At 36.2% G+C, this 16,399-nt stretch overlaps 2 protein-coding genes across 2 annotated transcripts; both read left to right on the top strand.

Annotated features, from left to right (window-relative positions):
• Positions 1 to 927: 927 nt before the first annotated feature.
• LOC107573695 (GTPase IMAP family member 7-like) lies at positions 928 to 1,999 on the top strand (the record flags this gene model as incomplete). The annotated part of the gene is made up of 2 exons (XM_016260141.1): positions 928 to 1,579; positions 1,986 to 1,999. Coding segments are annotated over 2 exons (666 nt in total), but the record flags the coding sequence as incomplete, so codon positions are not given.
• A 3,805-nt stretch (positions 2,000 to 5,804) lies between these two features.
• On the top strand, positions 5,805 to 8,879 carry LOC107573694 (GTPase IMAP family member 2-like). The gene is made up of 2 exons (XM_016260140.1): positions 5,805 to 5,853; positions 8,185 to 8,879. Exons 1-2 carry the CDS (start codon positions 5,835 to 5,837, stop codon positions 8,877 to 8,879), a joined length of 714 nt encoding a protein of 237 aa, XP_016115626.1. The 5' UTR covers positions 5,805 to 5,834.
• The last annotated feature ends 7,520 nt before the right edge of the window (positions 8,880 to 16,399 follow it).

Below are 16,399 nucleotides of genomic sequence, written 5' to 3'. Positions count from 1 at the left end.
GACCAGTGGGTGTGTATCTGCTGTGTGGGGTTTTCCTTTTTTGCATTTGACAATGCAGGACAGGCTCTTTAGTTTATTTATTATTGTCTTCAGAGGCTGTTGCACGGACAACGTGAAAACCATCTGCAAGTAAATGCTCATTTTTGTCAATTATTTATTTATTTTGTTGCAATTACTGTATGACCTTGTGTACACATGTTTATGAACTGGATAAACTAAATTGCTGGAATAAATTACAAAGAGTGAGTATAAAAAAACCTGATCAGTTGCAATGTTTTCTATCTTACTGTATATAACTAACAAGTGTTTAGAAAAGATATAGAGACAAATATCATGTTGCATAAATTTAGTACATAGCACAGTCAATAATTTGGTCATATGAGGAAATACTGCATACAATAAAATAGAGAAAGAATGGCGATTTTCTTGCTGTTAGTAGAATAATTCTATGGTTTTAATTTAGTGTTGACTTTAAATTCAGTATTCGATGATTTAAATTTTTTTTCACACAGCTCCTGTAATAGTGAAACTGACTGTTATTTTTTACTTTTTATAAATGTTTAATTCTACTGTTGCACAAAATAATCTGTAAATGAATGTTTGGTGTATTAACTTATTTTTTAAATATATATAGAAAATGATTATGACAACATTCAATGAACTATTTGACTGGAAAAAAACAAAACAAACAAAAAAACAGGATTTTTCCTTACTAATATATTTTATTACTAATATATGTTTCCTCTTAATCAAGAGAGATAAAATTAAGTAAGTCAACTGACAGACAAGATGCGGAGGAGAAGCATGGATCAACCTCTTCAAAGTAAATTATCTATCTATCTATCTATCTATCTATCTATCTATCTATCTATCTATCTATCTATCTATCTATCTATCTATCTATTCATCTGTCTGTTCATCTTATTTACAGTGTCACGTGTGAATATTGTGCTGCTGGGTCTGACTGGAGCAGGAAAGAGTGCATCAGGAAACACCATCCTGGGTGGAGACAGAAAAACATTTGAAGAAGGCTACTCTTTTGAGTCTAAAACCAAAATCTGTGCAGCAGCACATACGGAAGTGGGCGGACGAAGAATCAATGTGATCGACACTGTAGGACTCTCTGATACAAAAGTGAAGATTACAGATCTTCAGACCAAAATAGAGCAGATATTTGATTGTGCACACGATGGTGTTGATGTGTTTCTGCTGGTGATCAGACTGGGTGTTAAATTTACAGAGGAGGTCATTACAGCAATGAAATGGATCCAGGATCATTTTGGAGCAAAAGTCTTAAAACACACAATAGTGCTCTATACGCAGTTACAGGAGACAGTAGAAGATCATCTGGGAGAATGTCAAACACTGCGATCACTCGTTGATCAGTGTTCAGGAGGATTTCATGTTTTTAACAACAAAGATGAAGATCAATCTCAAGTCACTGAGCTTCTGGACAAGATAAACAGACTGAGGAGGAAGAATGTGTACAAGAGATACAATGAGCAGGACTATAAAGAGACACAGGATAAAATCCTAATCAGAAAATATGTTACTGGAGCAAAAATAGGAGGAGGAGCAGGTATATTTTTAGGAGCAGTAGCTTCTGAAGTAGGAGCAGGTGAATTAACTACATGGAAAGCAGCAGCAGTAGGAGCACTAGGAGGTGTGCTTATAGGAGCAGCAGCAGCTTGGGTGCTTGCGAGAAAATATACATCCAGACAAAAAATATAAAAGGCACTGACTTAAATTGTGTATAAATATAAATATAAAACATAACCATTTAAAATCAATCAGACACCAGATTTCCTTTTACAAATTGTACTTGTTTGTTAAATATTGTGTCCTACTTTTCTAATCACAATAAAATAATTAACAGAGCATTTCTGTTTAATAGATTTTAATAACAAAATGATTATTAAATAAAGGAATAAACTAATAAATTAACTCATATTGTGTATTATCTATGTGTTATGTGTATTATGCAGTTGTAAAAGTGTGACCTAGGGGTCACTGCCAGGGAACTTTACCACAATGTCAAGAGGATGGCAAGAATTTATAGCTAAACGTGCATGTGTTAACTGATGAATTAGCTAAAGTCAGGATTTCAAAATGTAGAGTTTAACTTACTCCTTTACTGTTATTATTATTGTGCCACAGAGTGTAAAGGCTTAAGAATCATACCAATACATTTAAAGATTTGCATATCAATACAGTAATATTTTATTTGAAGGAACAAAACTAAATACACATTTTCTAGACAGAGAGAAAAAGTGGGGGTAATCAACTGAAAAACTACAACTAGACTACAGAGAGGGACAGAATAGACTGAACTGAAAAGACATGACCCACAAAACAGTAAAATCCCCAGTGTTAAACTGACACCGCTCCGTGTTCATATATGGGATCCACTACACTGTAAAAAGTGAACATGTTGAATGATGGTGCACACTCTTAAAAATAAAGGTGCTTCAAAAGGTTCTTCAAGCGATGCCATAGAATAACCATTTTTGGTTCCACCAAGAAACATTCAGTCAAAGGTTCTTTAAAGAACCATCTCTTTCTTACCTTTTTGTAATCTGAAGAACCTTCTTTCACCACAAAGAAGCTTTTGTGAAACAGAAAGGTTCTTCAGGTGTTAAAGGTTCTTTATGGAACCTTTCAGACAAAAAGGTTATTCTATGGCATCGTGAAGCACCTTTATGTTTAAGAGTGTATATGGCTTGTTCTCCAAAGTTCTTCTGAATCCATTTCACTGTTTTTCCTCTCCGTCTGTGAATCGTCCTACTCTGATGACCAGCAGAAACACATGAGGACAAGGAAGAGACATTTCTACACATCGACCTATTTCATTCTTCAGTTCTTGTTCTGATATGGATGTATCAAACAGACCTGGAGTGTCTATTACTGAGATGCTCTTTTCACAAATCTGTGCTCATCTCTCACAGGACATCTCTCACTTACTTCCTCCTTAAAACACTTCTGACCCAGGATGGCGTGCCTTTTTGAAATGGTACTGCCCCAGTGACAGTTTCTATACCTTTTTTTCTGAGAGTGTGGGCGCTTTTGAAGCACTGCTTTGTGAAGCATCGAAACTTTTGTGAATCAATTGTTTCGAAACAGTGGTTTAGAGCACGTATCAACCTGCCAAAGTCACTTGATTTTAGTAATCGAGGTTTCATTATGTCATAACTGTTTCAAACCGTTTAGAAATGTCTATGGTTTGCAGTTGGGAGGCGATGATCTCTGTAAACCTGTGAATCATGCGAGTGCATCGAGATCGAACCATTGAACCAGCATCTATGGGTTTTATATGATCTGAGATGATATGATATGAGAAATTTTATTTCATGATATCTAAATTAATATATATAGCCTTAGGTACGTGCACACAAAGACATCAAAGGGGGCTTGAGCACCTGCCCTTTTTTTCTGGTGAGTGTTTTTTTTAATATAAATGAACATATGTATATATGTGCGCGCGTGTGTGTGTTTCTGTTTACGTACAGTTTTCCCTGTCAAACTAATCAAAAAATCAGGTCGGGTTGGGAAATGTTCCGATGCCTTTGCCCGATCGGGCAAATGACAAATCCGTCTACTGTCCTGAACGTCTTTCACACTGGCCCCGGGCCATCAGGCAGTCCTTATTGTCGAGCCATGCTTCTACTACTCGCTCTAATCACCCAGTTGTAAAGACATTTTGAAATACAGAACAAAACATGATTTTTTTCAAAATAAGTCGGGACACAAAAAAACGAGCTGAAATACGGGACTGTCACGGGAAAAGCGGGACGTCTGTTCACCCTATTTATGCATGAGTTTTTGTTGCATTTTCACAGTTTTGACCAGCAGGCATCACCAGCGTGTGGTGTTTCGACCGCTTCAAAACAGTCAATCGTTTTTACGAAGCAATTGGTTCAATTGATTCAAAACTTCGAAAAAGGTTCACTTCTTTAATCACTATGCTGAAGTATTTAGTAAAAGAGATCGTCACTGTGTCAACTACACAGTCACTGCCCTTGAATAAAGTAACATGCAGCAGAACATCAGTGTTTCTGGTCCATCATTGACTAAAGCACAGGCTCTGCTCTCCAGCACAATGGTGACCCTCAAAACTCAATTAAAAACACATAAAAACAGTTCTGTTTAATATTTATTCTCCTTATCAGTTAATGACTTTGCATAAGTGTTTTTTTCTTCTATGAACTTTCACTAATATTTCAGTCAAATCAAACTTGCCAGTTGCCAGCATATTACTGTTTTTTTTTTACAGTTTGTTGCTGTAAGTTAATTACAGTTTATTACTGTTAAATTACGTTTCATGCTGTTTTTTTTCCCCAGCTTACATCTTTAACCCTTTAAACAACACAGCAAAATCCTCAGTTTTAAATGAACACTTATACAGTATGTGCCCACACTACAGAGTGTAGAGGAGGGGTGGGCAAATCCAGTCCTGGAGAGTCGTTGTCCCTGCAGAGTTTAGCTCCAACCCTGATCAAACACAACTGAACAAGCTAATCAATGTATTCAGGATATCCAGCTCGGGACCAGCTTAAACCAGCTCAATCCAGCTGCCATGCATCAAAAAATACCTAACCAGCATATGCTGTTTTTTTTTTCTTCAACGGGGAAGGACTGCCCACTCAATGCGATGAAATACAGTGTATGCCTGCCATAGTCAGACTTTTGATGACTGTAGCACCACACAGCGAGTTCTCAATAAAGATGCCTGCTGAAGTCTCCTTGGTCTTAACTTCTGAGTTTCCAACACACCCGTTGCCTGATAAATGTCCTGAACTGACTTGTTTTTACATTTCAGACACCAAATCATTGATCACAATGAGCTTTTGACTACAGCATTGACAGAGATTAGACAGTAAAACCAAGTAAACAAGAGTCATCATGACTCATGAGAATTGAAAATGAAAGTTGCCAGAGGCCATCAAAGGAATGAATCCCTAGCAACAACAGTGAAACTATAATCAGATGATTTATTTTGTGATTTATTATCTTAAGGAATATATAGAATATAATTGCATACACTTTGACTATTTAACACAGCCAGGATTCACTGTTTACACCGAATGTACTGTAGCAGCAGTAAATTAGAAAGCATCTATGAAAGTGTACATTTGCACAACCTCAGTAAGGGATATAACTGGCTTTGCAAATGCTAATGTAAGTTGTCAGAAGGAAAAAAAGATGAATATACTACATTTTGTTCCTGTATGTATTCCTTTTGGTTTAATGATCCAGGTCAGGTTTGAACAGCCATACACAAGGAATGTGACCCAACACGTTAGCAGCTCGAAATGCTGCTGTAACATCTCTCAAAATGCCTGCTATTTACACATATTCTAAATGATAAACTCTACTCCTGTTTGCATTCATCCTAATCGGTTAATCTAAGACAAATTCAGCATTTTACACCAAGCACTCATGTAGAAAACACTATAGGATTCTACCAAAACTATCACAATGTCAGCTATGTAAACACTAGTAAGCAAAATCGTTTAATGACTTTAAAAGTAGCTTCTCAAAGCACTTTATAGTTGAAACAACTTTAACAATACAAATATTATAAGTATTATTAATTACAACCTGAAGCATAAATCCACTGACCGTTAGAGACTGGTAAAACGACAATCATTAAAGTGAAAGTAATTATTAATTTATTATATATCTCATATTATTATATGTATATCATAAACCAAAACTGCCACATGCAAATTAATCACATGATCAAAATTGACCTTTTAAAACAAGCAGGTTCACTTTCTCTCATTAAGTCAGAGAGAGAGGAGCAGAGCGTGGTGAATGCATTGAGTCACAGAGACATGGCAAGAGCTCATACAGGTCAGTTAAAATCTATTTACACAAACATCTGTAGTTTCAAATTGGCGTACAGATAACAAACTCCATAACACAACATAACATAGGTAAACAGAATGATCTGCAAAGACGATTAATGGGTCTTTAAAGCAAATATATGACAAATATGAATTACAATTTTTTTGTATTTGCAACATCCTGACAAGATGAATATCAAATATAATCTGATTTAACGGAGAGGGTGGAGATATTCTCTAATATGTATTTACTCTAAGCTACAGCTTGTTAATGAATAGTTTTATTGGCAGTGCACAACAGAGTGGAGTCTGTTTGTAATAATAATAATAATGATAATAATAATAATAATAATAATAATAATAATAATAATAATAATAATATAAGAAGAAGAAGAAGAAGAAGAATATGATGATGAAGAATAAACCTGTGTTTAATAAAAACTGTAAAGACAATCACAATACACAAAATATGTATAAAATAAATAAACCCCAAAAAATCAATTACATGATTTTGAGAAGCTTTAAACATTTCAGTTGTTACGTTTAAGATGGCATGTTTTGTGAATAAGAAATACAAAATAACAAGAAAATGTAGGGTTAGAATTTGAATTGGATGCCTTAGATGGTCGTTTGTTCTTTTTTGGTGGATTTATACAGAAACACAAATAAACATTATTTTTGTGCATTGCTGCCACCTACTGGATTTACCTGGTCACTTATTGTAGTGGTGTTGCATAAATACAAAGAAATCGAACTAAATAAATGTACTGTACACATAACTCATTTTACCATGACCCAGTTTTACCAGCCCATTACTTAATAAAACTAACTCTTCTCTATCATCAGTATTTTTTCCCCTTATGCAATGTGAATGTGATTGCACCGGTCAACTAAATGTTTTTTTTCCTCCTCCAGAATTCTCCTCCTTCAACAGTTTAAAATTGCATGTTCAAGTTCAAGTTCAGTTTTATTTCTAGAGCACATTTAAGCACGAAACAAGGCCGGCCAAAGTGCTGCACAAAATACGATAATATATAACAAGGAGAAAATCAGAAAACAAATAAAAACAATTCAAAATCCATACGACAGCAAAAGCAGATTAAAACAATTCAAAGGCGCATATTACTACATGTTAAAAGCCAGAGAGAAAAGATGTGTTTTAAGATATGACTTGAACTCAGATAAAGTGGAAGCCATTCTGATGTGAACTGGTAAGTTGTTCCAGAGGGTGGGACCAGCCACTTCAAAGGCTCTAGATCCTCTGGTTTTTAAGCGTGTTCTAGGGGTCTGAAGGAGAAATGTGCCCTCTGATACTCCTCTTCGAGGAGTAGGGGTGGAGTAAATCAGATAAATAAGACGGAGCTTGATTGTTAAGTGATTTATAGACAAGTAGCAATATTTGAAACTCAATTCAATAGTGAACTGGCAGCCAATGCAATGATCGCAAGAGGGGAGTGGCATGATCAAACTTTTTACACCGCTTCAAGAATCTAGCTGCAGCATTTTGAACAACTTGCAGCCGAGAGATTTGGGACTTTGATATTCCGAAATAGAGGGCATTGCAATAATCCAGCCGAGACATAATAAAGGCATGGACAGCAACCTCTAGAGAGCTTTTTGAGAGAAATGACTTGATTTTAGAAAGGGAGTGAAGATGGAAGAATCTAGTACCTACTACAGCACTAATTTGTTTATCACATTTTAAGGAATTATCAAACAACACACCCAGATTTTGACCATGGGGAGAAATGAAGGAGTTTAAGGTACCGAGATTGGGTTGAATACTTGCCCTATGTTCTGAGGGACTAAAAACAATAACTTCCGTTTTATCTGGGTTCAAGAATAGAAAGTTTTTAGAAAGCCATGATTTGACATCAGTAAGACAAGCAGTAAGAGTATCAATGGTAAAGTTTGTTTTCTTAGTCAGAGGCAAATACATTTGTAGGTCATCGGCGTAACAGTGAAAAGAGACATTGTGTTTTCTAAAAATAGAGCCCAGAGGAAGAAGATAAAGAGAGAAGAGAGCGGGAGATAAGATAGAACCCTGAGGAACTCCACAAGTTAGAGACATGTTCTACACGTAGAACCTGAAGTGCAATTCCTTGTTTAATTAACCCCTATTACGACAAGAACATCTTCCGTGTACTTACAATATACTACCCTCTCTGACTTTATCTGGTGTATTACATAAATGTTGAACTTTTACACTTGGGTCCAATCCTCTTTTCCATTCTAAACTCACCTCTTCAGTGAACTCCTATTGTCACCTCCTCTTCTTTTCATGTTTCATGGTTCCTGCTCTCACCGTTATTGTGTTTTTTCTCAACGGCACATGTAGATATCAGGATGGCACTGATGGGAAGTGTTGGGTCAGGAAAAAGCTCAACAGGAAACACTATCCTGGGCAGAAATGCATTTATAGAAATGTTTGCTCCACAAGCAGTCACTCGAACGTGCCGCAGAGAAACAGCAAGAGTGCGTAGAAGAAACATCTCCGTGATCGACACTGCAGGACTGTTTAATTCAACAATGCATGAAATGCAACTGAATGATGAAATGGAGAAATTTGCTCGCCTGTCATTTCCTGGTCTTCACGTGTTTCTGCTAGTCATCAGACTGGATGTGAGAATCACAGATGAAGAGAAGAATATTGTGAAATGGATTAGAAGCAACTTTGGAGAAGATGCTGCACGTTACACCTTCATCCTCTTCACGCATGATGACCAACTGAACGGTAGACCTTTGGATGACTTTATCAGAGACAGTCCTGATCTCCAGTCCCTCATTAACAGTTGTGATGGCAGATATCATTCATTCAACAATATAAACAGGGAAAACCAAGAGCAAGTCACCATGCTGCTAGAGAAGATAGATCAAATGATGGAGAGAAATATGACACACCATCCCACTCCAGAGAGATTTAATACAATCCAGGAACGCATTCGAAGATTGGAAATTGGAGCATGTGTGGGAATAATAGGAGCAACTGCATTAATTGCATTAATTTTAGCTGCAAAAATGGAGCAACCATAGAAACAGGAGATCTGAGCATAATAGGATTAAAGGAAAAGTAATAGGAAGAGCTGGTTACAGATACAAATACAGGAAGTAGTCTAAACTTCCGTTTTTTTTCACGTTTTCGTAATGTTTAATGTTATTTAAAGATTTTAATGAGTTTAATGTTTTTATTAATCTTTCCTGATTGGGCGTTTGCTGGCTGGCATTCACCTGAGTAAACCCATTTAAATGTGTCTGTGGATTAACACATTTGTTTCTAAGCCATCCTGATGTGATTGTTTTGAGTTTCTTGATATTTTACGAAAAAAAAAAAAAAACGAATTAAAAGCCTGTTTACTTAAGATCACACACTAGCTTGAAATAGACCCAAATGTCTTTCAGCAGGTTTTTCATATGGATATGTTTATATATCTCATTTTGATGCCGTTTAACATAAAGTCATGCATTAAAAGCATCTAACATGTAAGGATGTAAGGATGATTATTCAACATTATCCATGTTCTTGTCTGTGTTTAATTTGTGTGAAAAGTGCAGAAAAGAAAAACTGAAATGTCATTGATTTATTCCTTGTTGTCAGTTAAAATATAATTTTTTTCCTACAAATATAAAGTGAAAGCAACAATTCTAGAATACCTGAATAATTACAGCGACATCATTAGGAGCTTATGTGCCCCATGCCAAACATGTAAACAAGGTTGTTTTGAACCCAGCGCTGGGTTATATTTAACACAGCATTTTTTAGAGTGTACCATTTAAATTGCTCTTCGCTATGTTCTTCTACCTTGTTTAAAACTGGTCATTCCACCAGCAATGACTAATGTAATATCTACAAACATATTAGTAGCCTAACAAACTTTTTGTAACTTACTCTTGTTTTCTGCGTTGTTCTTTGATCATGTGTTGCACCTGGATGTTGCACAATGATTATCATATATATATATATATATTGATACACAACAAGCATTCATTCATCATTATTTGTAGGTGTTTTCATAAACATTAATGTTCTAAATGGAGGTTTCATTTAGGGGAACTTTTGATGTTTTTGAAATTTTGAAAATGTAAACCTATTTGAAATTCACTGTGGCAAATTTCCCAAAGGCAATTTGATTGCAGCATACCCATGTTAATTTAGTTGATGAATAATTTTCGTCATAGACATTTTTTTCACTGACAACAACGAGACGATGACGAACTAAAACTCTTTTTGAATGACAAAAAACTATAAGGTAAATCTATTGACATTTTTGTCAACGAATAAAAACGAGACGAACATGTTAGGGATGGACGATTTGGGAAGAGATTCATTCAGAAGCAATCTGCAGAGTGGTTCGGAGGTTAGATGCGTACATATGAGCCGGCATGATATAAGCTAATATACACTTGCTGCACGTCGCATAAAACGTTCAAAAATGTCAATATGTGGGAGTAAGAGAAGAGCAGACATATGGATAAATCTGACGATGCAAGAGAGAACTCAATTCGGTCTGGTTTTCTGAGCGCAGACACTGAAGCACACACACACAGAAAGCGCCTCTCACAGCGCACGAGTACTCTTTCGCGTCGCATTTACGGAGAATTACACACAAAATGATGTTGAATTTTCCGTTTTGATGAGTATTCACGTAAACATAGTTGATTACGTCTTAAGTGAATGTAAACAGTAGGGAGACCGTGTACCGATTGGATATGCGTCTATCAGCACACATTTATCTAAGTTAAACATTAAACTAACATTGTGATATGCTTGAACTGTTTTATATCTATAGACTTTACTGTAGGCAAGTTGTGATGATTTGAGAAGGCTAAATTGATAAAACATATAGGCTATGATCAATTCACTGTCTGCCGCTGGCCGTTACTTAAAAAAATGTACATATTAACGAACAAAAAATGCTCCAAACGTTTTTCTAAATTTACTTTATAAAAAAACTAAACAAAATGTAATCCCTTTTCCATTACATACAAAACGGAACTATTTTAATAGCTGAAACAGTAGTATAAGCTTTTTTGGGGGAAAGGGGAAAAAGACAGTCTAGGGCCTATATTTGAGACCCCTGCAGGGCTCTAATCCACTTCATCCAACGCTGTTTTGTTCTCATCTGTGAGCATGCTCTTGATATACTGTATGTATTTTACCATTTTGTTGAGTTTAAAACGTTTGACACATTCGTTCTGCTCTCACTGATCATCTGGTCCCCCACTACAACATGAAAGAAATCCATTATAACATGTACATGAAAATGTAGAAACATTGGACACAACTATGGGGCACCATTGTGCAGCAGCAAGCATCACAACAAAAAAGGAACCTCAAGGTCGATCTAGGAAAATGTGTGAAAATGTATAGGGCCCCATTCCTATATTTTGCCTGGGGCCTCCAATTCACTAAATCCGCCCCTGTCTGACGATACGATGCATCGATGCCACACGTATGCCACTGTCCACATTTTCACATAATGTCAGTCTATGCATTACCGCCAACGCATGCATTCTCGTTCAAACTCACGTGTCAGGACTCGATATAAGGACTGCCCGAAAGCACAAGGTGAGCATAAAGGACGCTCGGGATTGTTTGCGGAACAGTCGAGCGCTGTGTGAGAGGTTTTCTGCACATACATCTGAAGCGCGCGCACACACAGACAGCTGTGTCTACACTGCGCAAATAGCCTACTAAATTGAGCTCTCTTCCGCTGTTTTGTGCATGAATGAATAAATACAGACAGAATTACATCAAAATACGTGTTTTGGCGAATATCCTAGTAAATATAGTCGGAAAGGAACCTCAAGGTCGATCTAGGAAAATGTGTGAAAATGTATAGGGCCCCATTCCTATATTTTGCCTGGGGCCTCCAATTCACTAAATCCGCCCCTGTCTGACGATACGATGCATCGATGCCACACGTATGCCACTGTCCACATTTTCACATAATGTCAGTCTATGCATTACCGCCAACGCATGCATTCTCGTTCAAACTCACGTGTCAGGACTCGATATAAGGACTGCCCGAAAGCACAAGGTGAGCATAAAGGACGCTCGGGATTGTTTGCGGAACAGTCGAGCGCTGTGTGAGAGGTTTTCTGCACATACATCTGAAGCGCGCGCACACACACAGACAGCTGTGTCTACACTGCGCAAATAGCCTACTAAATTGAGCTCTCTTCCGCTGTTTTGTGCATGAATGAATAAATACAGACAGAATTACATCAAAATGCGCGTTTTGGCGAATATCCTAGTAAATATAGTCGGTTAGGCATATGTCTAACGTAAACAGTTGAGAAAGAAAAGGCATGTGTATCAGCAGGGCCGTGCAGAGACCTTTGGAGGGGCAGGTGCTCAAAGTATAAAAGGGGCACATGGGACACGGCTTTAAAATAAGACTGTGCTCCTTGCTGAGACGTGTATCGAAACGGATGCGTCTGTACTGATACAGCAGCAAATGCTGTGACACAGTTTTGAAAAAGAAACACAGAACAGAAAAGACCATTTTAAGTTTAAAACTTATTTTTTCTTTGCACCTTTTAATTACTCTGAAATTAGAAACTGGATTATATTATTATTATTATTATTATTATTATTATTATTACTGAGTTTACAGGGTATGGTGGTTTTGCTGTTGCAAACACTACTGTTGTTGTTTATTATGGAATTATATTCTAATCCTGCTCTGAATTTATTCATTTTTTGTATGATAATGATAATAAAAACAGGATTGATAAGTAAAATTTGTAGGATGAGAAAATCCGTTTTATCAGTGCTATATGATAATTATTTTAATGCACTCTATGTTTTTTAAATAAATACTGTAATAATAGGCCTAAAAGTTCAAAGTATGAATAGTTTTTAGTCAGATAACATAAAAAGACAAGATCCCTCGACGCCCTTTAAACTTTTCCCGATCAAACAGCAAGAACGAAAGAGAACAGGCACCTTTGTTTATACTGCTGTGTAGAACTACTTTAGCTGCATTTTTAATATTTAATAAAAATGTCATTTTAGTAAAATAAAAAAAAATACAAATGTGATGTGACGTGACATGTAAAATGTAAATTCGTCCCCTGCACTTTATCCGGGCAGGTGGGTTAACTTAGAGGTTTTTAGATTTAAATCTGAGTTTAAATTCAAAGAGACAATATCAATAGTCTATGCATGACCTGACGTTTTATTCCTATCCAAAATGAGATGTGAATATAAGGAGTGCATGTTTCATTCATACTCGAGGCCAGAGGGCGATCTCGCGCAGAAAGTTTAAAACAGACTCATAGAAGAAATAACTATGACATGCAGGAAACCCATAATATGGACAAAAGCATCAGGCTATGCAGTAGCTGAGCTTAATAAAAAGCTGAAACGTTTTTACTGATGACGTGAGGACAATAAACACACGACTGCGAATATATATGGTTTGTGTGTGTTTTTCAAGTTATCTCCAGGTAATAAATAAATAAACTATACGTATAATGCAGTAGCTACTGATTGACATAATTTAGTAAAGAAACTATAAAATATATTTTCTGCCTTATTATGTGATAAAAATGGGAAAAAATGTGTTTGTAGTAGCCTTTATAAACCAATCATAAAATTGTCATTAGGAAAATATTGAACAAAAATATTACAGCCCCTTGCTGCAGCTAAGGTTATTTCCACAGGCTACACAGCAATATAAACAGCAGCTGTGCATGCTCTCTTCACGTCCTTCTTGTAAAATAATAATATTTCACAAAAGGGCATTTAATAAAAAAAAATATATAAAAATGGCCTTGACAAAAGGGCACTTTGGCCATCAAGGGGAAAAGGGGCAGGTGCTCAAGCACCCACCACACCCCCCTCTGCACGCGCCTGTGTATCAGTAGTTAAATCCGTGCTTTCATTCTTAAAGTGAAAGCAAACTAATAATAAGTCTAATGCTGTCAAATAAAAATACAAGCACTCACTGCTCCTGACTAAATAGCCTTTGTAACATCAAAAATGATTAATCTATACTTAATTTATATGGTGAAGACTATGCAGTTATTTTACATTTGATTATTAAATTTCTGTAGCGTACCTGAACATTTATTTTAGACTGAGCTGAAAAACCTGAAAAGCACAGTTTATTGAACTTGCGTCTGTTGTATTGTTTTTATTTTCTGCTATTGCTTGTAATTTGGTTATCTGTAGAAAATATGTTTAGCACTGAGCCCACAGTAGCAGCCAGAATAGTTTTTCCAATTGTTTATTTTCTTTATTATTTAAAAAAAATGTTTAGGCCTATTTTTTGTTGTGAATGTCCCAATAGAGGTACAGGATGTGAACATTTCAGATAAATGTTCATGTTATATATTTGGTTGCATTTGTGAGTTAATAAAAATATAGATGGTTGTTTAAAATAGATATATAATATCATAATATCGATATATCGATCGATATACTCCTGTATCGAATTGAATCGTAATCGTATCGTAGATTTTTTTGAGGTATCGGCAAATATCGTATCGCTGGGTATGAGAATCAATATCGTATCGTGATGAACCATCCGATTTACACCCCTTATATATATATATATAGTTCATAAAGTGACCATCTATCTATCTACATCAACATCTAGGCCTCCATAATTCTCAAAAAGAGCTTCTGTAGACGTCTGACAGGAATCAAGTAAATCTGGTTAGTAATGAGTAATGAGTGAAGCTGTTCAGTTAGTTTTTGTTCAACAGGTTTGCTGAAGGGTGGAGGACAGAAACATCTGATATTCAACAGCTTTGTGTTTTATTTCCCTCTGTGACTGAAATTGCTGCTCAGGCATATAAACTTTTACTAAAGAGATTTAACTTAATGTAACCCATTCAGTTAATGATGAAATAAAGACATGAATCATGTAATAGAATAAAAGAGGCTGTCGTGTCAGATAGTACAAGCTGGTGCATATGCACTTAACACATATGTCTTAATATTTATTTAAACTTCAATCGGCATCAGAACATCATAGAAATCAGGCCACATTTTTGTTGACGCCTTCACCCTTGCTCCAGTGATGTCAGCTTTGTTGCACAGCCCACAGCGTCACAGTCCACTCACTTTCATTTCCTAGAAAGAGAAGCTCGGAGAGAGACAGAATGTACAGAGGAAAAAGCATCGAAGACACATTAAGCGGAACATTTGCAAGTAATCAGTCAGGTCAGTCAAAAGTTATATACCCTAATTAAAATTAAATGCCAAAACGAAGCATGTTGGTTTTAATGAAAGTAATAATTAAGGACGGGCCATGACGACACGAAGCCTTTACACTTCGGGTTTCGTTATGTTTCCAATAATTCAAAGCCTGTCGAAATTATCCCACTTATAGCCTCCGGTCACCTCACCTGAAGACATCTTTCAGGTGTTTCATTTGAAGGCATTTACACGTTTTTGTCCTTTAAATTATCTTCTTCCGTGTTAGACGTTTACACAGAACTTATTTCACTGCGCTACTTGTCCACTTTTCTCAAACTGAGGTTTCGGCTCGTCTCACATCATTTGAAACAACGCAGCGTTTTTAGAACTGTGTCAAGTAAAAAAAAAGTTACATTTTCACAAACGCGTCTGGATGTGTTAAAGTGACCCAACAACTTCTCATACTGACTAAAAGCAGCTAATTTGACCTTATAAATGGTTATCCATTGTCTTGCAACAAATGTTTTTTTTTGTTTGTTTTTTTACCCTTACGAAAATTATGGTTTTACTACTACAAAAAAAAAATACTTGGTTAGGCCTATATTATTAAACCATGGTAACCACAATTAACCATGGTTTTATTACACTACCCATAGATTAACCAGTGTTTGTAGTAAAACTGGTTATACAAATAGTAATCAATATGCAAAAAACAAAGCATGGTTACTACACTTTTACTATAATTAAGCCATGGTTAATTTTTGTAAGGGTAATTCATAGCCTATAAATTATTACATTGTTTCTCAGTGTGCTTCGGCATCTGTATAGGAATTAGAGAAGTGGTATCAGTACGGTCTGAACTGTCTACTCAACAGATGACAATATGTGCATTTGCTGTGTGTTAAAGCAAAAACAGTCTTTCTCCTTCTCTCAAACTCGTCCCTGAGATCAAAAATAAATGGGAGTGAAGAATAAGGGCTGAAAAAGGCATGGACAGTTAGTAGGCGCCTGACCTTATTGAATATGCATTTGTAGGAGTTTCCCTTTCAGACGCAAAATTTATGGGAGGAGAGTATTAAAATAAATCATGCAACGCGATTTACTATAACGCTTGCGCTCGTCAAATTACTGGTATTTGCGCCATTATTTAACGCCCCCCAAAAAAGCATGTCTTAAAGGGATAGGTCACCCAAAAACGAAAATTACCCCATGATTTACTCACCCTCAAGCCACCCTAGGTGTATATGTCTTTCTTCTTTCAGACGAATCCAATCGGAGTTATATTAAAAATATCCTGGCTCTTCAAAGCTTTATAATGGCAGTGAGTGGGTGTTTCTTGCTAATAGTCCAAAAGAAAAAAAAGTGTGTGTGTGTGTGTGTGTGTGTGTGTGTGTGTGTGTGT

The sequence above is a fragment of the Sinocyclocheilus grahami genome, unplaced genomic scaffold (assembly GCF_001515645.1).
Source record: "Sinocyclocheilus grahami isolate Dianchi unplaced genomic scaffold, SAMN03320097.WGS_v1.1 scaffold2010.1, whole genome shotgun sequence".
In the NCBI taxonomy this organism is placed as follows: Eukaryota; Metazoa; Chordata; class Actinopteri; order Cypriniformes; family Cyprinidae; genus Sinocyclocheilus; species Sinocyclocheilus grahami.
The sequence above is the reverse complement of the archived record's forward strand: the minus strand, read 5'-3'. Positions and strand labels throughout refer to the sequence as shown.